We start from the raw sequence: 22,545 nt of genomic DNA, 5'->3' as shown, positions 1-22,545 counted from the left end.
CGTGGAGTTTATTGTTTTTCCTGATCCGACAACAAAAGCAGCCATATATTTTCCGTTATGGTTATAAACGGAACACAATGAAAAAATTAATTAGCTACCTAAAAGTGTGTTCCCGTTCCGCTTCTTTCGATAAAATGTGTGATTAAAGCCACATTTAAGTTTTCTCACCATTAAATAAATCGTAATAATTATCAATCTTCACTTACACAAAACCGACGGTCTGATATATAATTTTCTAATAAATTTGAAATCGTTCAGTTTTATTATTCTTGTCAATATTGTTATTTGCTATGCTAACAAAAAACATATCAAATACATTTTCATTGCAAAATAAAGAAATAATTAAATGTAAGTTTATCTTGATTGCAACTGGAAAGAACATTTTAAGCAATATTTTTATATTTAATAAGCCACGAAAAGATTTTAAAAAAGAATTAGAGAATGATTCCAATGATTAATATTAGATTAATTTTCTCACAACGTTTCAATCTCTACATGCGAACTGATTATATACGTATGTCGATGCAATTTGTATTATTACGAGTTAACGCTGTTGGAAACGTATGGTCAACTTGTATTCACTTGTAATGCGTACCCTACCGGATGTCATAATGTCGTTCGCCTTAAATAAGCAATGTATAATATTAACTATCCACTTTCCAGCCATCAGTATAACGCAATTCGCGTATCAAAATACATTGTGTAATGTTGTTCCTAAATAAAATAATCTTCAATAGTAATTTATAACCTAAGGTAATTGAGTCACTTGATAAAATTGTGATAAGAGCCCAGTTCGTTTTTATCCTTAAAAAAGTCACATTGATAACGTATGATATTGAGAAAAAGCACATTTGATATCCAATAAAGTATTAAAGTATTAAAGTAATAAAATATTAAAGTATAATAGACATTGCTCTCATATATTTATTTACTTCGAATTTTTGCGTATTCATGTAAAATGTAAAAACAATACGTAACATAATCACGTCACATCATTTATGTAAACTTCATAGAAGATGCATTATATGAATAAAAAATTATTTTTAAAAGAATCGATATAATTTTATAAAATAAAATACATAAGTTCTATAATTTGTTGTTATGTATATACATATAAAGTAAGTATAATAAAATAAAATAAAACATGCATAGAGATTCATCTTGCATCAATTTTGACTTTTCATTATAATATATAATATCGTCTTTTGCAGCCACTCTCATGTCTCACTGTCTTATGTACACAATGTATGAGACTGTCACGCAATTGATCACTAAAAATCACAATCATTGATAACAATCATATATAATATTCAAAAATAATATCCAGCCAAATTAAACAATGAAATCGCAAAACATGCATATATAAAGTATATACGTAGAGTGCGACTGTTTGCACAATTCCTTTGTCAAACATAGTTAACAAATACGTCGTTATTTCTACCTCGTATATACATAATCTGGAAACGTCATTATATATTATATAATTGGGAATATATCGAAAAAGTGACAGTTCAAATATCAATTATAATATAGTGCTAGAACTCAAATTCGAATATCATATAGTGCTAAAACTTACCACAAAAATGTATTTCTTATACATATTATTAATTGTTTTTTACATATTATATATATCCAAAGAAATTACAAATGTAATTTCTCATAATAAAATAATGACAGAGTAACTTTATTATTAATAATATTATTAATAATATTTATAATATTTAAATAATTTTTTCAAACTTCTCTTATTGAAAATAAAAAATCTTGCTTGAAAATCCTGCTTATATTTCGTTGTATTTAAGATGGAATTATTAAAAAAAAGAAAAGAGTTAAGTGTATTATAAATTACTGTCGTGATTATTCTATCATTATATATATATTGAATATATAAAGATTATAATAAATTAAATAAATAACGAATATCTGCAAACTGCTACAATATTATTAAGAACCTAGTAGTTTTTGCGAAAGCTCAAAGGAGAGACAAAAGCGACAAAATGACTCAAGACATCGCATACAATAGCAGCATAACGTTTATTAGCACATCAAAGATATTATAATAAATACTATAATTTTTTTTTAAATTTACAATGTAAATATATCCCGCATATTTATATAATTTTATATGTATACGTATACATAGACATTGAATTCTGTTAATATATTCAGACGAAACATTTGACGTAAAATAAAATATTAATCGCAAAATAATATTCTATTGTCATCACAAACACCGAATTTAATGCATCACATGACAATTCTGTTTTATTTTAGCTTTGCTTTCCTAAATTAAAAGATCATAAAATTGATCACAATAAGTTTAATAATCTGTCTTAATTATGCAGTTATTCTTTAAAGAACTGCATTTATTCATGCTTGATGTATAATAAATACAATGCTTGTATCACACAATGCTGCAATTAATTAATATATATATAATAAAAATAAAAAGTATGTGTGCAAATATTATTTTATATATTACTATATATTAATATTTTTATAGTATTATATATCTCTAAATGGAAGAGAAATACAATATTTATTTTTAACAATATATTACGGAGAGCATTATATATATATATATATATATTGTATTTGAATATCTTGTATATATAATATTAGAAAGAAGAGAGAAGTGTTGTGTCAGATTTATCTCTAAGAGACTGTGCAATACTATATGAACTTTATATATGTAATATTAATATTTTTGGAATTATATTAAATATCTCACATATGATTTTATTTGCGACAACGATTCTAATAGACTAGCCATGATATTTTTAGCACTTATATCAAGTAACATACGATCGAAATCTAATTCGTCTTGCATAGTTTTGCAAGAAGATAAAAATAAAGATATGTAATACTACCGGGATATGTAGGTACATCTCATAAATGATAATTGCAAAACAAGAGATAATACTAATCTAAAAGGAACTATTTATTCTCTAATCGTAACATGTGCAAAATCCCTAATTCATCTAATATTTCTACGCGACGAACGTGAAATTAATACTCTGTTTCCGGTATTTTTACAAATTGTCGTTCGCTACGAAGAACTCGGCCTAATCCATTAGATTAGCCGGGAATAATTATCGATAACCGGAAGTACCGAATTGGTCCGAATAACGAACTCAGATCGTTAGCTTTTTTGCGCAACGATTGTGCTTGCACGGCACGTCTTTCGCTTTGCGTCGGCAAAGATTGAAATTCAGATTCGACGAATTTTATTACTGTAAAAAGACTGAGACCGTTTCGAAGAACAAATGCATCGACTAATATTCCATGACATTACTCAAATTTGAAGAAAGAAAATCAAGATTTTGATAAAAGTATAATTGCTTTCGAACTATCACAAAAAATATGACTATGAGTTTCGATTTTTGTTTCGCTTTTTTTGGCATTAAAATATTGCCGGTTCAATCAAACCGAAAAAAATCTACGTCGCGTATTGCACGGAATGTTTTTTTTTCTTTTATAAAGAAAAATAAATTCTTTTATAAAGAAAAATCGCTCTGCGTAATTAATTTATTTTTTTGGGAACAAAACATGAAAGATTTTTCTTCGATACAATATTATAAAAGGGCAAGTGTATAATATAATACTTTTTTAAAAGGGTAAGGGAAATATAAATATCATTTGTGTTGATTAAATATCACAGGGATATAGCATGCGAACAATTCTAATACATATGTCACAATTTGCGTATAATATGCAAAGTATCTATCTTATATGAAATCCTATTTCAATTTCTCTGATAATGTAAGATAGTTTTATATAGATTTAGATAATCTAGTTATATAGACAAAGCAATTAATAGAATAAATCTAATTGCAAGTGGTATGTGTACATAATGCTCTAATAATGTATCTCTTAGATACATAGTCACGCAGAAAAACCAGCTGCTTATTTTATATTTCATTAGGCGGATAAGAAAAAGGCCTGTACGCGCTACGACATTTCAGTGTCTTTCTTGTAAAAATAAAGTCTTTTTCACAAAGATGCTACCCTGCCTTCACACCACGCCATAAATATATTAATATCAATAACAATGAGTCAAGGCGAAAATAACTTAATATATACGTAAATCATTGCAATATCAACACCATAATTTTTTAAAATACCACTATACATATGTACAATTCGGCTCATAGCTTACTTCCATTTTATATATATATCAATGATACGAGTGAACGATACATCATATACTCAAAGGGGAGGTCGAGAGACTTGCTCTAGAGTGCGTAACCCCAAAAACGTCCCAATCGTCGCACTAGCGGTGTTTGAGGCAGACGATAAAAAGACAGAAACGTAACACAACGGTTATGCATGTACACGTGGGCAGAAAGAAGCGTCATGCGGTGCAGCCAAGCGTGCGTTGCTGTTTACCTGCGAACGGCACATCGCCGAAGTATTCCTCGACATTGTCAGTGGACATGCTCTTGTCGGACAGAGATACGCTGGATAACGAACCGCTTGACGCGTCCAAAGATCCAGCGGTGGGAAACTGCAGCAGATCCTCGTCCGTTTCCGTCTCCATGTCACGAGATCTTCGTTTGTACACCTATTGATGACAAATCAGCGCCATTTGAGAAATAAGCGCGATTCTTCGCCTAAAGTTGCCTACAGTATTGCGTAAATACTGCGAGAAAGGGTATCACGCTCCGATTTCCGAGCAGTGAATATCTGCCATCGATCATATCGTATCGATCATGTTGAATTTATGACAGTTGTGTTTTACAATTTGCCCGCGACCGCTATTACTCTGCGCGTATCACCGTTATCGCGAAATTGTTAACATTCGTATTTTATATACGGATATTTACAGTCGATATAAAAATTCCCCCCCGTGAGTTGCGTCGCATCGCGTTAGCAAAGCGCACGAAAAATGAAGCCAATCCTATCGCGATGAAAATTTATTGAAACGAAACGTCCGCGCGCGCAGGCACGCGAGAAATATGCCATGTAAATCGAAGGAAAAATAAATACGCGTGGTCAACCTAAAGCATATTTATTTATTCGAATAAAAATCTATACCTTTTGACATTAATTCTTTCGATTCTGCTGACGGCGAGTCATAAATGACAAATATAATACGATTTTTTCCAGCATTCTGAAATTTTATGATCCGCAGAGAATTGTTACCGTGCAACTGTTGATGCAACCCACATGCATCGGAATTATTTTATACGTAAAAAATAATTTTTTTTTATAAAAAAAGATGAAAGATATATGTATGCACGTGTGTGTATATGTATGTGAATAGCCTCAATACTGAAATAATTAAAGTTACAACTCGATTTATTTTATACAGATCACTCATACGCGTATGTATTTTTATATTTTGTGATATTAATAGCAAGCTGCAATCAAAATGGTCAACGTAAAGCCTCTTATATTTAATAGCAACGCGTATAATAAACCACCGAGAATTACATTACGCCACTCAAAGAGACTTCGCGTTTTGATTTACTAAGTGTAAACTGCGAGACGGCAACCTGCTATTTCATCGCACGTTCTAGAAAGGCTCTAACGCAATTAAAATTTGACGTCGGAGGCTCGACAGACGCTGGTATCATCTGTAAAATGCCGAGAGCATCTCGAGGAGACAGCCGGAAACCGTCGCTACAAATTCGCGAATTTCTCTCTCTTATGGCAACAGAGAACGAGCGTTCGTGAGGCGAAGTCAGACAGGCATAGAAGCCGAGGGCTTCATTATTCAAAGGGTGTCGGCATCTTGCATTCTGCCGCTCTACTGGATTCGCGGAAGTTGACGGGTGAGAAGCAACCATCCGTAGACGGATGGTTCTCCGTCTCTTCGTCCTTCCTCACGTTCTCCGATAGATTCACGGAGACCTATGCTGTCTTCGGATGCCGTTCGATCTCGTCATCGAATCATATCAACCACTCGACAAATCGACAATATGCTATTCGAATATATCGCGAGTCGACCAATGATGTTGCGATATTGGCCGTACAAATCAATATAGTTAACTTCTGGTTTTTCGAAATACCTTTTCAATTTTCGATATGTTATATGCTTAACTTCACTCAAAGAGCTTAATTTTTTGAATTAATTTAAATTTAGAGACAGAAAATGCATGCGTGTAGGATCGTTCTACGCTCAACGAATACCAAGGATTTACGAATCATTAAAAAAGATGTATGAAATGTGCCATAAAAAAATATGCATGTTTACCAAATAAATGATCCGCATGATGAAGAGATCGATCATATCTCAAACAAGTCATACGGTAGCATATGAGCTCACCGTCTTCGTCGCGTTCGCCCCTTTCGCGGACTCCTTTCCGGATATATTCACTGTGAGATATTTCGTCAAGCGTGTACAGCCGACTGAAAGACACGGATTGCGAATGCATATAGGGAACGGCAGAGAGAAGCCACGATGGATGGCGCAGAGATATCGTGGAAAGAGCAGAGAGAGAGAGAGAGAGAGAGAGAGAGAGAGAGAGAGAGAGAGAGAAAGAGAAAGAGAGAGAGGCAAGAGTGTGTTGGAAGCTGTGTGGTATGCTATGGATATCCATTTGCTGTGGATGGGAACTGAACGTAGTCGGTCTCACAGCAGAACGATCATAGGGCAACGCGCAAACGGCAGCAAACGAGCGAGACAGGCCGAAGGCGGTGGGAGTGAGGCAGATCGACTCCTTGTAAATCGCATCACAGATCAAACACAGCTTGTATATTAAACGTAACCTGGTAAGATGCCATGTTGACTGCTTATCTACTGTCCAAGACACCAGGTCAAGTGAGAGCATTAATGACGTTCCTTAGCGAGCGTACGTTACCAAGTACTTGTGTCATGAGCGACTTCAAGGACAGTTTCGGTTGTCGACGAATATTTTAAAGATATCCGCGGTTTCGTGGATAAACCATCAAGTAGTTCAGAATATCCGCAATCTGACGTACTAGCGGAACTATATCTTGTGATATTCCTGACATATGAAACGGATATATACATATAAACGTCTGCCGTACTTCCAAGGAGCAGCCGAGGATGCGAAATTGAACGCCGCCGTTGCATGCTTCGCCGGGTACCGCGCGACAAATCGCAGAAACGCTTCCATTTGCCTGTCGTTTGAAACGAACTGCGGAATTCTCGCGGGAAATTGAGAATCTTGCATACATGCTCGCTCAACTTAATACGGAAATCGGAAACGATATTAGTTGCTTAATGAATCGTCACTCATAACTCGTCCACGTGATTTCCTGAGGTAACTTTATTGCAGAAATTACATTTTTTTTCAAAAAATCTGGTAGAAAAATATTAGAAAATAAAATTATTCTCTCTCTTTCGATAATGTGATAAGCACGTTCGGGAATTATTCTACGGAAGATTGTAATAAAAGATATCATTATGTAACAGTGGTTATAATAACGAGTCATTAATTATCCCCTACCTTTCTTGCGTCGTACGTGCGTCAACGTGCCGACCTTGACAATAATAATTAGTAATATGGTAATTAGTATTTACCTGACTGAGTGGGCGAATGCGCTCGTGAATTGACTTTTCCGCTTGCATGGCGGACGGTGGCGGATGATCAGGAGTTGGGGGCTGAACATAATGCGTAGGACTGGTCGGTAGCATCATTTGCACGCGTTTGAGACGTTTGTCGGTGGCTTCGCGATTCTCCAGCACGGATTGTCCGTCCACCATCTCGCGCTTTTCATCAAGGAGACTTTCTTGGGAAGACTTCAGAGTGAGAAAGGCATTCGACACGAACGTTTGCTCTTGAATAGTTGCGTCGCCGTCGCTACAAGGTGACTTGTCGGTACACGGGCTGCTCTCTGGTTCGTAGCTCTCGTAGGCATGTCTGCGTAGTTTTCTTCGCGGATTCAACATCTTGATCGGCCGATTTTCGTAAATAGACGTTATGGCTATCGGCTCCACGTTGGGCTCACGTTTTTCATCGGGTCCGACCAGCCGCGATCTCATTTCTACGTACTGGTCCACGCTTCGAGTAACGTGTCGCAACTGCTCGCGTCGTTTTTGCAACTGCTCAAGATCGATGTGACTACGCGCTCCGCTGCGCGCTAAGAATAAATATTCGTAATTACTCGGTCCTACCGAACTGTCAGCGGATAAAGACATTTGTGTCTGCAGATGCGTCGGGGATACCGAAAGATTTCGCCTGGGTGGTTTCTTGGGCGGTGTCGGCTGCGAAAGAAAGCGAATATTTCTTCACGAGTCTCGCAGGTTTACCTCTTTATGTCCAAATTTTGGAATAAAATTTATTTATTTGAAAAAGCACAAGTAAGAACATTTTTTTTGGTGATTTTCACCGAATGCGTATGTATGCCCTGTCACGAATCTTTTTGCGTCCGTAACGTTAATTTAGATTAATTGAGATTCTTACCGAGACTTTACTGTTGGAAGCGGGACTGTGTAGCGAGCTAGACAGGGGTGCCATCGGCAAGTAAATCCCGGCAGCGCTGGAATCGTTGGGCAAACAACGGCGATCCCGTGGGCTAGGTCCGCCGACGCTCGAGGATGACGACACGCTCAATTGGTCGGACTCTCTGCCGCCCCCGTATCCCGTGGGCAATGTCAAGGACAGGTCCTCCGACACGAAACTACCCTCCATTGTGCCGCGTGGCACGGGTGGAGTTTGGTACAGTCCGTTATCGGAGCCCCTGTGCAATCAAAAGTTGGGGTCTCAATGGGACCGATCGGCGATCTATCATTGATCGATGATAAATCAAAAACGTCGGAAGCGTACGCTTCTGCTCGATTAATCAGTGAGAAATAGAAGGATCTCACGTTTTCGTTGTTTATTTTCTAACAGTATATCTCAGAGAAATTAAATTTTATTTAAAATACGGGCCATTTTTTTTGTAGGATTTTTTAGCAACATTAAATACGCGTGAATATTTCTTAACAAATGTTCTATATACAGATACATGCATATAAGCTACCGCTAAACTCAACATTAATTCAATGTTAAGAAATAATGTTATTTCTAATACAACTATAGGGTGCAAAATGTTTGTATGTATTATTACCGTGTAGTGTCGAGTGGTAATGTTCGTTTGGTAGTGTTTTGTGGTATATCTTCAGGGGTTTGATCGGAACTTTCGAGAGTATTTATAGAGTTGAGAGTGTCGGATAAAGACATAAAGACGCTGTCGAAGACGGAACTGAGGTCGGAATCCTCTGTCTGCTGGAGGACCCTCCGTACTCCGTTCACCGGTTCCTCGTTCTGCTCGTCTTCACTGAAACGCGCATCCCGTCATCGATTACCAACAATCAATCGCACATTCAAAGCCAAGCAACATAATCTCGTACATCGATCAAACCGGAGTAATTAATCAATTAGACATCACTAACATAAAATTTAACGAATGTTTATAAAAACGATCGTATCATACTTCATATCACACCAACGTTCATAATGTTAACTTATTCGATATTAAAAATCATACGATTTGCAAATAACAAAGTTATTGCCTAGATTAAAATACGCAAAAGCAAAGAGCGTACATCACATTATGTAAAGGTATAAATGTAAATTGTAGAATATAAAAAATCTGACAAAATACGATTCAGTTGAAGACATTCACGAGCAAGTGTTGATTTTTAATGAGACCACGTTGACGAAGATGGAACGCGGCGCGAACAACACGAGAAAAAGGAGTGAAAAAGAAGCTAGTGGTCCTCGGAGACCGCGCGTTCGCAACACGAAAGGGAGAAAACGATGGTTATTAGTTTTATGCTGAGACGGGCTAACATTTACATTGTTTAACGTGATGGATTCATTTCGAAGCGGCGAAACTGGGGCTACCGACGTCAAACATTGATGGTGGAAGTGCGGAACATCAACGGCAGCTCTCACGTTCTCTCGCCCTCTTTTTCTCCCTTCATCACATATAATCGCATATCTCTGTTTCCCCTTCGTTTTCTCTCTTACTTTCCCTCTAAAAACCGCATCTCTCTATCGTCCTACGTCTTCATCTTTCTCTTTCTCGCTTGCTGTACCCAGCCAACCAGTCGGGCTTAGCAGCTAGAACGGTAACGCTGGCACAGAGTACCAATGGGGTGATGCAACGGGGTGACCTAGGGGCGAACGAGGCGGTCGGACCCACCATCTCGCCTGCCTACATCAGGAAAATTAAACCAAGCCAAGCGGTGCTTAACGCGCTGGGGCTACATGCGGCCGTGCCACCTCCTCCAACCTCTTCATCCACCTTCGCGTTTCACCCCCGGCGCCATCCCATATCCAGGTTCCCTTTTCGGTCCGAGAACCTCCACCTCCAACCTTCTCTACTTTCTACGAATAAGAGCGGCAGCGGTAGCAACAGCGCTAGCACCAGCCGTCATCATCCCGGTGCTTGGCCGGTACTCATTCACTCCGCGCTCCGTCCACGTTTCTACGCTTTTGTTTGTCCAACATCTCCTATATTAAAGCATAGCCGCGACCGCTGTATGCGCGTAGAAAGAGAAAGAGAGAGAGAGAGAAAGAGAGTCTTTTTGCAAAATATTACGAAGCCCGCGCTTACTCAATGCAATACCATCGCAAGTTTTATTTTTGAAGAAAAAATTTCTATAAAGATGATCTAAATGACAGGAATGCTTTCTCATTGCACTCTACATGCGAAATCTTAATACGCTCGGGTGATTATACGTAAGAATACATATATACATTATTATACACATATATACTATTAGAATTGGTATTAATTAATATTTTAGCATCTGTAAAAAAGTTTACAGCGCATTACGGTAATATGCTGTCTTATCGTTTATGTGTCTAATATTCGCGCAATATTTCACTTGGTATAATATTTAAATCACTACGAGATTACAAACATATACTATATACTCTATGCAAACATTATCTATCACAGTATATCATGACATTATATATAAAGGGAAAATAAAAGTCGACACGTAAATGTAAAATGATGCTAGACTAAATATAAAAAAAGATATATTACAATGCACAACACACACTCAAACTGAATAAAAGTACTTACAAAGAAGTGCCGGAAACGCGACGATCGTCGTCCCGAGGCTTATGATAGAATTGCCATTGAGTAGGTGATGTCCCTTCCGCGGGGGAAAGATCATCCCCCGGACGAACATTTTCGTAGGGGCTGCCCAATGAATCGCCACCCTGCACCGGAATTGGCGGCAAGTTCTCGCTGTCAGCGTCGCTTTCCACACCGGAGGAAGACCGATGTCCTATTCGAAGTTGACAAAATCGCATATAATCGCATATACAATTTGCTTGTGCAAAAATAGAAATTAATAAGAGAGTGCAATGAGAGGCTCGTATGATATAAATCAAAAACATAGAGCAATAAAGGCAAAGAGATTACAAATCGTGTTACAAATTTCCAATTCAACGTACAAAATATTATTGTGACAACCGTTTCCACCTCATCCAATAATTGTACTCTAGACATTATTTGTATTGCGACCTTGATCATTCTTTTCAAAATATACTTTATACTGCTTTCCATTTCTTCTTGATTTAATTTGCTCTTATTTTTTTTAATTTTTCAATTTAACTTGTCGACATTGAAAAAGACCTGGATGAGGTCGAAACGTTTATCACAATAATATTTTGTATGTTGAATTGGAAATTTGTAATATGCGAAGAGTTGTATATAACTGTATATATTTAATACATTTTATAATTTGGTAAAAAACTCTTTTACACACTTCCACCTGTGTCTAGGGCTCTTTGCTTTTATTGCTTTGTGTTTTTGAAAAATAGAAATATATAAGTGCAAAATAGAATCGCAATACAACGGATGAAAAGAGACAAAATGACAAAAATATTTAAAAATTATATCACTTTTGTTCAATACATTTTCAGAAATAAAAATCTACGTGATCATAATTATTGTACAACGTAAGATATAATAAATTACAGAAACATGTTATTTTATATGTTTCGCGCAGAAAAAGAGTTCGGGATTAATTGCATCTTCAGCTGCGCATAACATAATGTTATGCAAATACACGCAAATCTTTATACGTGGCCAAGAGCGATTTAATTAAATGCGTTGCGGTAAACTAGAAATGTACGTCCCCTCTGCTAATTACATAACTCCTTGTACATCGGTTATGCTACGAAAATAAATTGCATGCAAACGCGACCTTACTTTTTATCACCGCTGTGATATCTTGAGTGACGTGCGGCGGAAACTGTCCCAGAAGATCAAGCACCGTGTTTTGTCGAGAATCCCTAATGCCCAAATCCACGCCACGATCTAAAAGTGCCCGTACAACTTCCATTTTGCCGCAGAGCGCGGCCTCGTGCATCGCGGTGCCCGCTGACGTTCTCGTATTGACGTCAACTCCAGCGGCAAGAAGGACCTCCACGACCGCTCTGTAATAATATTGTACAAACATCTCATTGCATTTTACTTTACATCTCGAATAACAAATATGATAGAGCTCGTAAAATTTCACATAATTATTCAAAATGACTATATTTATGTAAAAAGAAATTAAAAGTGTGCCACTATATAAATAACTTTTCATTTTATTATTTTGAAAATATAAAATAAAAAATATAAATATCGACACAAAGTAATAATCTGTTGGGGTTGTAATATTTGAAGTTTACGCTAATTTTCAGATAAGATAGACACTAGTTTTAAGGACACTAGTTTTAAGCGACATTCAGTGATCGAAACATTTCGATTCTGCGATTTGAGCTGTCCATCCTAGTTGTCCATCCTAAGCTATCAAAACTTTATAAAAAATGCATTTGCCATCAGCATTTAATAGAAAGCTTAAAATGCAGATTTCGTGCATGGCACGCCCTCCTTCCATCGGGTTAAGTGCATGCCATGCACCGACTACGATGACCGCAGCCGTCCGTCGCATATAGGATTGGCGGCTGAAGATCGGATTCGTATGCACCTATGTTGTTATTACCGTAGCATAGGGGTATTTGTATACTGGCTTACCGAGAGCACCGATATTGAATCCGATAATAGACATTACTCCGCGTCCGTCTCCCTCCCCCAAACTGATCCCTCTCTGCCAGTAACCCCCTTGTCCTCCTATTCTAACTCCATATAGCTACGTTGGTAGATCCACTAAATATCGTGATGCGCGCGTGAAACGCGTGCGTGAGTTCGACCATCGCAATGTACGCACTCCCCGTACGTGGCCGTGTGCGCACATATACACATCAGAGATTCTCAAATCTATCGAGATCTTATAACATGTACTAATAAATATTTAGAACGGAAAAGAATTATCGTTTAAATAATCAAGAATATTATAAAAGCTAAAAGAAAAATGTAAAATACACTAAAAATGTAAGATACATATGATTTTTTTAAATAATACATTTCTTTAACATTATTAATATAGATATATAACTTCCTGTGATCCATAATTCACGACCAGTTACAAAAGTATATTCGTACAGATCTTTATTAACGCATCGAAATTTTTGTCATCCCTCAAGAGTTTTCTATAGTTGCAGTTTGAGAAACGCTGATCTATATACATATATACATATATAGCCCAAACGTTCAAACAGTTCGTGCGTACGCGTTCGCACTCGTATAGGCGCAAACGTCTCGCGCGCCGTTATTTAACCAAAATTCGAGCGATAAAATGTCACGTTCCGCACGCTCTCTCTCGCTCTCACACGTCCAACCCCACACCGCCCATCCCTGACCAATTCTGTTGCACCCTCGCGCCGGCATCGACTGAAAATGCAGCCACCGGACTGTATATCGCGATACGATCGCATTATAAGCGGCAAGCGCCGGTTAAAGCGATTACTGGCTGCGAGGCTGCATAGAAAAACCGGCGTTATACCCGATTACAATGTGACTGCCGTTTCGTGGCGATTCACGATTCGATTCGACCGCCAATCGGACTGTTACCTCCGTTCATCCTCTCGCTATCCGCCACTTTCGTCTCCATAGCGTCGATTATATAAAAAGCTCAACGGGATTACAGACTAACATCGCCCTGTTAAACGAGAATGTATCACGTGGCACGAAACGACTAGGTAACGGAGACGTTATGGCGCGTGATACCAAAATAAAATTTGCTACTAACCTAAGAGACTAATGATCTTTCACAATTATCGAAGAATATAGCGGCGGTTATATATAATCTTCACCATCTGATCACACATAGGTCGACGTAATCGATTATCCGCTTGCTTCTTTGTCACCCTATTACGCGGCTCAATTAATTGAATAATATTACACAAGATATATGATTATGATTATGACATTATCTATATAGAAGCTTCTTCCACTCCAGTTCAATACCTGATGTATGGCTTATTTTACTCGTAATATTTTATATCCGTCATATATTTTCTATAAACAGCATAATAGAAGTTTATCGATCTTTTTTCGAGATACAGAAGAATGGTATTTTACCAAAGGGAGAGTCGCGACCATTCGTTGCTACGGTCGCGATTAATATAGGTCGATACGTTTCGGCGGTAGTGATTAATACGATTCTCGTAATCGGGAGGCGGTCAACAATCCGCACGGATGGACAGAGCGGCTACCGGCGTGATGCGATCGGATGCATTCGCGTGGCTCGAGGAGGGACGAGAGGGCAATCGACGGGATAGTAATATGGAACGTGTAACCAGTAGAGGGTTGGATCGGATCATGCCAGTCGAAGGACGCATATATCGCATTCGACGGGATTACGCAACGCGGTGCTCTCTGATTGGCTCTAATGGCTACCGCTGCAAATGGCTCGACATCGTTATGGTTAGCTCGAACGAGTCCATTGTTGTACTTGGACACAATACACGTCGCGCATTATTCAGTAATTAGTGTGACCATTTCGCGGGAAGAAGTGATACACGGTCCTTAGATAAACACAAATGAGTACACGAATAATGGCGCTGACATTGCTATTATGATCATCGTCATAAAATATAAGTAAATTATCAAAAAAAAAAAAGGGAAAATGATATGCGTTTTCGAAATGAGATTATTTTATAAAAAGTTATTTTATAAAAAAGTCCCCTCAAATGTAACAGAAGTTAATTTTAACAAAACTTTTTAGTGATTATATAACAAATTATTCTCTTACATACGTCAGTAAATAAACTCTTACCTGTGACCATTGCGTGAAGCTAAATGCAAAGGTGTATGCGGGAAGATCAAAGATGAGGAAGAATTACGAAGTGATTCGATTAATTCGGGATGCGTTCGCACGAGTAATTCCACCGTTTCCAATCTGTAAGAAATGCCATGATTATGTTACGATTACATGTCTATTAAACTCTTATCGAAAATATGCTGTATCGATCGTGAAATAATATTTAAAAATATTTAAAGTATATTAAAAAAATATCTAAAAAGCTGAAAGATATAATTTATATATGCAATTTACCTGCCATATTGTGCAGCCAGGTCAAGCGCAGATTCTCCGCGACTGTTGCGGATACTAGGGTCACATCCGTACTGCAACAGCTGTGCCACCACTTCCGTATGCCCATACTGTGCGGCACAATGTAGTGCGGTTTCATTATCCTTCGTCTGTAATCAAAATATTTAGTTCTTTTTTTTTTTTAAGAAAAGTGATACCTATTGATTAGTAATATTTATCATTGAAAAATTAAACTAAAAATTATAAATTGTATTCAAACATTACAATAGTACAATAGACTTTACTTTTAACGCGCATAAAATAATTTCTCACATAATATTTAATGAAACATCCTGAAACTCTTGAAATATACTCTGACATGATCAATTTACGCGCTTATGTCACAAAACTTTTGTAAGATCGATAGTTGCTAACTGTTACTAACCGCAAGATTCACTTTCGGTACCGACGGACCTTGGCTGAGAATTAATCGTACAATTTCCGCGTCACCCGCCCAAGCTGCCAAATGAAGCGGCGAGGAACCCTTAGCGTCAACGACATTGGTGGAAGCCTCATATTGGAGCAGTAATTTGACCACGTCTCTGTAAATAAAAGTTTTAAAGAACATTAGACAAAATAACAGACCAGTTTTATAATTTAATAATTAAAAGCATCAAGATCTTAATAATATAAAAAACATTATATATAGTATTTCTTTTTATTAAAAGTATTCTAGATATTGTACCTGTGCCCATTCAAAGCTGCGTGATGAAGGGCTGAATATCCACTGGCATCTTGCACATTAGCTCCTGGTCCTCGACGTAAACTGCAAATAGAAATATTTCTCTCAATTATATGATAAAAAAATCTTTTAAGTCTTGATTGCTTCGCAATAACTTAAATAATTTTGCAAAATATCTAAACTACATAAATGCGAAATATATAACGATACTCTCTAAAAGTGAATCAGTGTATTATCAGTGTAATCAGTGCTGTACTTATAACTGCTTGTAATCAGTGAGTATTTACTGCTTTTCACTGATAATATACTATACTTTCACTAGCGTGAATCAGTGTATTATCACTGAAAAACAGTAAATACTCACTGATTACAAGCAGTTATAAGTACAGCACTGATTACACTGATAATACACTGATTCACTTTTAGAGAGTAGGTTCGAATATTTTAAAAATAATTCTATGCGTGGATTCAATGCGGAAATTAATTTACGAAAAAATCAATTCGTAATTTAAAAGTTGTCTCAACGTCGAATACATTAATTGTCGCGATTCTTTTTGTTTTGCCCCTAATATTCGCGATTTGAAGAAAGTGCGCGATTTTCGGAATATCGTATACAGATTTACAGCGCCGCGTTAGACGAAAAATATCAGCGAATTGTAAACGATTAGATGGTGCAATGTGCTTCGAGATAGGAACAGGCTCGCTAATGAAGCTTCCTGCGTCCAACACATGTTCTCATTACGCGCCTTTGTTGCGCTCGCGCGGAGATAAATGTCGCGCCCCCCGCAAACACCGTGTAAACGACGGCTCCCTCGGGAAAAGCGGAAGAAACGTTATATAGCGCGCTGCTCTCCAGCGACTTATGACTCTCGCCCTCGTCGCCTTCCTGCTTCCTTTTATTGAATCGGATATCCAGATATTCCTGCAACGCTTTGCCCATAGAGGAATTTCTCGTTATCCCATCTCTCTCCAAGTAGATTTGATTGGAGGAACGAAGGGTAGAGCGGGGCCGGCAGCTATTCAGCCGCCCTCGAAGCGTTGAGTATCCGCGTTCAAAGGCGCTCGAATTGACTGGATTTCGAGAATATCCAGAAAAAGGGCCGAATAAAGTTTATATAAAAGTGAATTCCTTTTTTATTTTTACGAAGCGTAAAGATGAGAGAGTATTAACCGCCATAAAAAAATTTAAGCGCATAATCGAAAACAATTTTTAAAAAGCTTACTGTTGGAAACATTGGCTGTGTAAACTAAATATTTAGCAATAATGATGGATTTACATGAAAAGCTGCATTTAATATTTTCATTTCACAATAAAATTCAAATAACTGCCGAAAAATAATTATCTGACAGTATTTTAATATTGTACACTTATTATTGTAATAATATTATTATCAATACTTAACTAATCCGCTAAATTTACTGTTTATTATTTTCTCATGGTTCTATGAACGTATGCAAGGATTAAACTCTAATGTTACAAGCCTTAGAAAGTTGTTGTTAAAGAATATTAATAAGAAAAATATATTGTTATTGAGACTTTACTTTGATAATATCGTGACATATATCTTTTAAAAAAATAAAATATTAATAATCTATATACAATATATACAATCGATTATTTTTATAGTATAATCGCATCGACATACGTCTTAATGAGAAATGTCATAAGCAGCAATAATGTTGACCTTAGGTGACTAATAAATGCCATAGCTCAAGCACATGAGAGAACGATATTTACACAGCTCTCATATAACTTCGATATGAAGAGTGAAGCGCGAAAATACATATACGTATATGTACCCTCAATCTATCGTTCAGAAAGCAAACTTACGAATATCAGGAATTATAAATGAGTTTTTTTCTCATTGAATCTAACATATAATAAATATACTTGTATGTAATATACATATGGTAAAATATATTCAAATATTCTAGGATGCTTTGATATGCAGGGCAATTGATCAAACGTGATCGTGCAGGCGATCAATTTAATTGACAATTAAATTCAAAACGCAATCTATAATTAAATCACCGATTGCTATCACTGTTCGTATTAGTTCCAAGCGATCTAAATCGCTAGAATCCGTTATCGACCGCAAACTCGCATGTATATGAGAGAATGCAAGGGACTTTTCCCTCGTCAAGGGAGCGTATACACACATTTCAATCCCACACGCCCATGTGACGTCGCCGTCAAAGCATCGCGCTCAGTTTACAAAACAATTACGTAAGCGGGAGATTTTTTCCACTACGAGCGGTACATCAAAGCGCGTCGTCATTAACTAACGTCATCATTAACCCCTCGAAGATATACGCGCTTTAAATCGTTGACTTTCTGTACGGCACACGACGATCGACGTAGGCTCAAGCTCTCCCCTCAGCTCCTCGAGAAACTCTTATACCATTGTAATGGAGATCAAAAAAAAATTGTATCGTACAAGAGCGACATTACAAGGTAAAACGGGCGCACCATTCAGCTCAAAGAAAAAAACCGCGCGGCATGAAGAAAAATAACGAGCATCGCTGACATCAAGAGAAGTATGCGTGTTTGATTTGTTTTCGACTATCTCGCAGAATGCATCTTTGATTATCGGTTTATCAACGATTAATTTTTTCTCTGTGGTTAATTTCTTCTTTTTCTTGCGATGCAATATGTAAGCTTTAAGCCTCGATTGCACATCTCTCTTCTTCCCTCTCCTCCTTCCCTCTCCCTCTCTCTCTTTCTCTCTCTATTTATAGCGTCACTATTTCTCTTTCTCTCTCGATACCATCGAGCTGAGATGGGTGTTTGTTTTCCGCACCCTAACAACAACAAGGGTGGCGCACAATTCTTAAAGCCATACATGCTGCACCGTCATGCGTGCACGTTTCCACACACATACATGAACAAAGTGCACATACATGAACTATATCGGAATGACCAAGAAGCACTCGCGTGCCCGACCCTGGTTAGTGAAGAACATTCGACTCTCTTTTTCTACTTTCTTTTTCTCTCCTCTTCTTCCCTACGTTGCCCTTTCGCTTTTCGGTCGCCCCATTCATCGAGTTCATCCGCTCTCCCAAGTTCCTTAATTAAACCCTGAAGATTGTCTGCAAAAAGGACATCGCCTGGTACCCCGTCTCTGAACATTACGAATGAAACGACGAAGGGACAGGAGAAATATAGACAGACAGGAGGACGATCATTGGTGGAAAGACCGTCTGTCGGACACCGTATAATGGTAATTTCTTGTTGGTCTTAATCAAGAAGTTGCGTAATCGAAATGAATATCGTAGGTTAACTTTTAGTACTGTTTACATGTGTATATGTAATCATAAGCATTGGTTTTCCAACTTAGAAAAAAGGAACAGATATTTATCTGAATAACATAATTATATCAATGAGCACAATATTTTTAGTATATTAATAGTATAAATCAGAAATATAAAAAGTATTGCAAATATTTAAGTAATTTTAATATTTAAATAATTGTAAACATATATTTATAAAATATTCTTTTATAAAAAACTTTTATATACAATACTTTTTTATATCCTCTCTTTAATTTAAATTTCCTAAGAACTTATGCTAATAATATAAAGTGTAATAATGTTTCAAAAATAGTGAGAAAATAATTTCATGAATCTTAATGTTCTTGTTGTAATTACTATATCATTTTAGAAGGGATTAAGAACAGATATATAGAACATATATTTATGCATTATAAAGAACAACGTGATGCGATAACGAATATATTTACATACAGATATAATATATTAATGAAGTTAAGAATATATTAATGAAGTTAAACATCTTAAGAATAGAGAAAGACAAATATAAAACACGGATAAACGAACTTCTATAAAGCTCTTTTCGATGCCGTTGAACGTGAGTATTTAGCGCGAACGCACCCTTCTGCCAGAGGCAAAGCGTAGAGGAAAACTAGGCTGAGAGAGAAAGACAGAGAGAGAGAAAGAGAGAAGAAAAGAAAGAGAAAGAGCGGATAAAGAGGAGGAAGAAAGAAAGACAGAGATGGGAAAGGAACGGAGAGGGAACGAGAGCGTGAGAGGGAAGCTGCGAGGGTGTATACGTGCGAGGGGTGCTAGGGCATCAATCGATAGTTTCCTCCGGCAAAGAAGAGAGCTTGTACGTGCTGACGTAGCCGAATGTCCTTCTTCGAGAACACTTCGCGACAGGTGCCTTAAAAAAAGAGATTACCAAAGCATTTGTATTTAATGCAATTATAGAGAGAGTGTTTTAAAGTAGAATAATAGTCTTGAACATATGAACTTGATTTTCCCTCAATAAAAAATTGATAAAATATTATGATTCTACAATAAAAATATGTCAATTTATGCCAATCAAACGTGAATCACTGTAATATAATCATATTATTATATATATTATATTATAATTATATTATTAATTATATTATATAATATAATCATATTATTATTATATTATTATATAATCATACTATCGATTAGGATTCATGGAATTTCAATCATAATACATACTTACATAATTGATCTACCAAAAAATATTTCTAATAAATTCAAATTTACTACATTATGCACGTAAACTACAAATCTTCATATTACGTATAATTTAATTAATATATATTGATTTTCGTACGTTTTCCGCACACAAAAAGAAATTCTCATGATCCTCTCTCACGAAGCTATGATTAAAATTATCACACTGATCACACAAAGTCAATAGCGTGCAGGAAACAAAGAATAAACACATTCGCGGGCGTTCGTACATGAAAAGTAGTGCGTCCACTTCGCGATTAGCATCGCAAAATATTCTCGGCTCCCCCGCCGGAATGATGCCAAGGGGCTCGGGGACGCTCTCTCAGGGCGGTCGCGTTTTATATTGCTTTTCTGTGATCTCGACGAGGAGGGCAAAAAGGCAAGCGCGCGTCGGGCGGTGAAGAGATCGCGGAGCAGCGAAGAGAGATCGCGCGGGAGAACTTGCCGCAGGCTGACTTTGTAGTTATGAACAAGTTGCACAGCACCGACGACAGACACGAGAGACAATTCGTTAGAGAAGCGGCGCGTTTGTCATGATACATTTAAGAATCACCGACGGCGAATTTCCCCTCTTCTACCAACTCTTAAAGGAAAGAAACTGTAAATCTTTCTTCGTCGCTTCAATTTTTTATATTTAAATTATATAAGTATATATTATTTAATTATGATGAAATTCTGTTACATTTTGCTTAAATTATTGATTTCTTGATAATCGAGATTTAACAGTAAGTAAATATTTTTGCTAAATGTCACGAATCATGGTTCAATTTCAATATTTAATTCAAACTAAAATGCAATTGATATTTGATATGTATTTGCTATTTTTATAATTTGTCTTCTTATTTTAAACATATCAAATTTTTTTGGCATTCATCTTGGTCTAAGAGAGAAATAAATATAAGGCCAAGTAGTGTATATTTGTCAATATACTTTATTTGTATTTATCTTGACAAGAGGTTTGCTCCAGAATAATAAACAGATTTCTCTCTCTCTCTCTCTCTCTCTCTCTCTCTCTCTCATTTGTCGTTTCTTACCTCTTTGCATCAGTCGCGCGACGCTTTTATAATGCGTGAATACGCTCGTAGCACGTGCGCACGCACGCATGCACGCACGAGTCTCTCAAAAAAAGAAAAAAAAAGCAAACCATGAGCTTCTTGCGCTGCCGCCGCAGCATGACTTAATTAATGGGAGGGCGAGGAGCATCGACAAAGTCAGTCTTTGTCGAGGAGTTCGCGGCATTGGGTCAATAAAGAGCGCCGTCAAGTCGACGATGGTGTCTCACTAATTACGCGAACATCGCTTGCTCGAAACGACACGATCGGCAATCGCGGTATAATTAAATGAAGCGAGGATGCGACGCGATAATAAATTCATTCGGATTCGCTTCTCAAAGTTCGATCGATCCGTTTTACACATCTAGTGATTATCGTCTGTTTATATGCGATTTATAAGCATTAAAGTTTCTTTGTATCATATAATTTTTAAATAACATCTAATTAGAGAGAAAAAGAGAGATTTATTAATTTATTAATTTATTAATTTATTAATTTATTAATTTATATTATATTTACATTTTATTTTTTTGGTATCAAACATATTAAAAAACTTTTTGGTTTTCACAATTCTGAATTTTTTTTACCTAAATAGATTTATCTGTCTTAAAAATTATATGATCACATTGAGAATATAAATATGTACAAGCCTTACGATAGTTTGGTTTTTATATATAAGATAAAAATTTAGAAATAAATTTATAAAAATTTATTAAAAATAAAGATAAAAATTAGGGAGACTTAATATAAAAATTCAATTATCAGTCATACAAAATATATACAGCAATATTAAATAAATAAACCCCGACTAGTATTTAGTGAAATAAAATGTGAAGTAACTTGTTAAGTTTATTCTCACAATGATCGATTTGAAACTTAAATTTTTTGTCATTTCA

The 22,545-nt window shown here is 36.5% G+C and overlaps 1 protein-coding gene across 2 annotated transcripts in view; it reads right to left on the bottom strand.

Moving 5' to 3' along the window:
* LOC145969904 (ankyrin repeat and SAM domain-containing protein 1A) overlaps window positions 1-22,545 on the bottom strand; it is a 47,051-nt gene that overhangs the window by 22,591 nt on the left and 1,915 nt on the right. Inside the window, exons 2-11 of one of the 2 annotated variants that reach the window (XM_083096223.1) lie at window positions 16,086-16,166; window positions 15,786-15,942; window positions 15,365-15,510; window positions 15,086-15,208; window positions 12,130-12,356; window positions 10,993-11,200; window positions 9,022-9,231; window positions 8,376-8,652; window positions 7,493-8,176; window positions 4,390-4,564 (exon numbers count right to left, since the gene is read on the bottom strand). In XM_083096223.1, coding sequence (XP_082952349.1) covers window positions 4,390-4,564; window positions 7,493-8,176; window positions 8,376-8,652; window positions 9,022-9,231; window positions 10,993-11,200; window positions 12,130-12,356; window positions 15,086-15,208; window positions 15,365-15,510; window positions 15,786-15,942; window positions 16,086-16,166 — 2,288 coding nt within the window. The remainder of the gene's footprint in view (window positions 1-4,389; window positions 4,565-7,492; window positions 8,177-8,375; window positions 8,653-9,021; window positions 9,232-10,992; window positions 11,201-12,129; window positions 12,357-15,085; window positions 15,209-15,364; window positions 15,511-15,785; window positions 15,943-16,085; window positions 16,167-22,545) is intronic. The other variant, XM_083096224.1, reaches the window with a different exon arrangement.

This window comes from Camponotus vicinus, unplaced genomic scaffold (genome assembly GCF_025532165.1).
Source record: "Camponotus vicinus isolate PSW18456_S1 unplaced genomic scaffold, iyCamVici1.0 SCAF_4, whole genome shotgun sequence".
Classification (NCBI taxonomy): Eukaryota; Metazoa; Arthropoda; class Insecta; order Hymenoptera; family Formicidae; genus Camponotus; species Camponotus vicinus.
The sequence above is the reverse complement of the archived record's forward strand: the minus strand, read 5'-3'. Positions and strand labels throughout refer to the sequence as shown.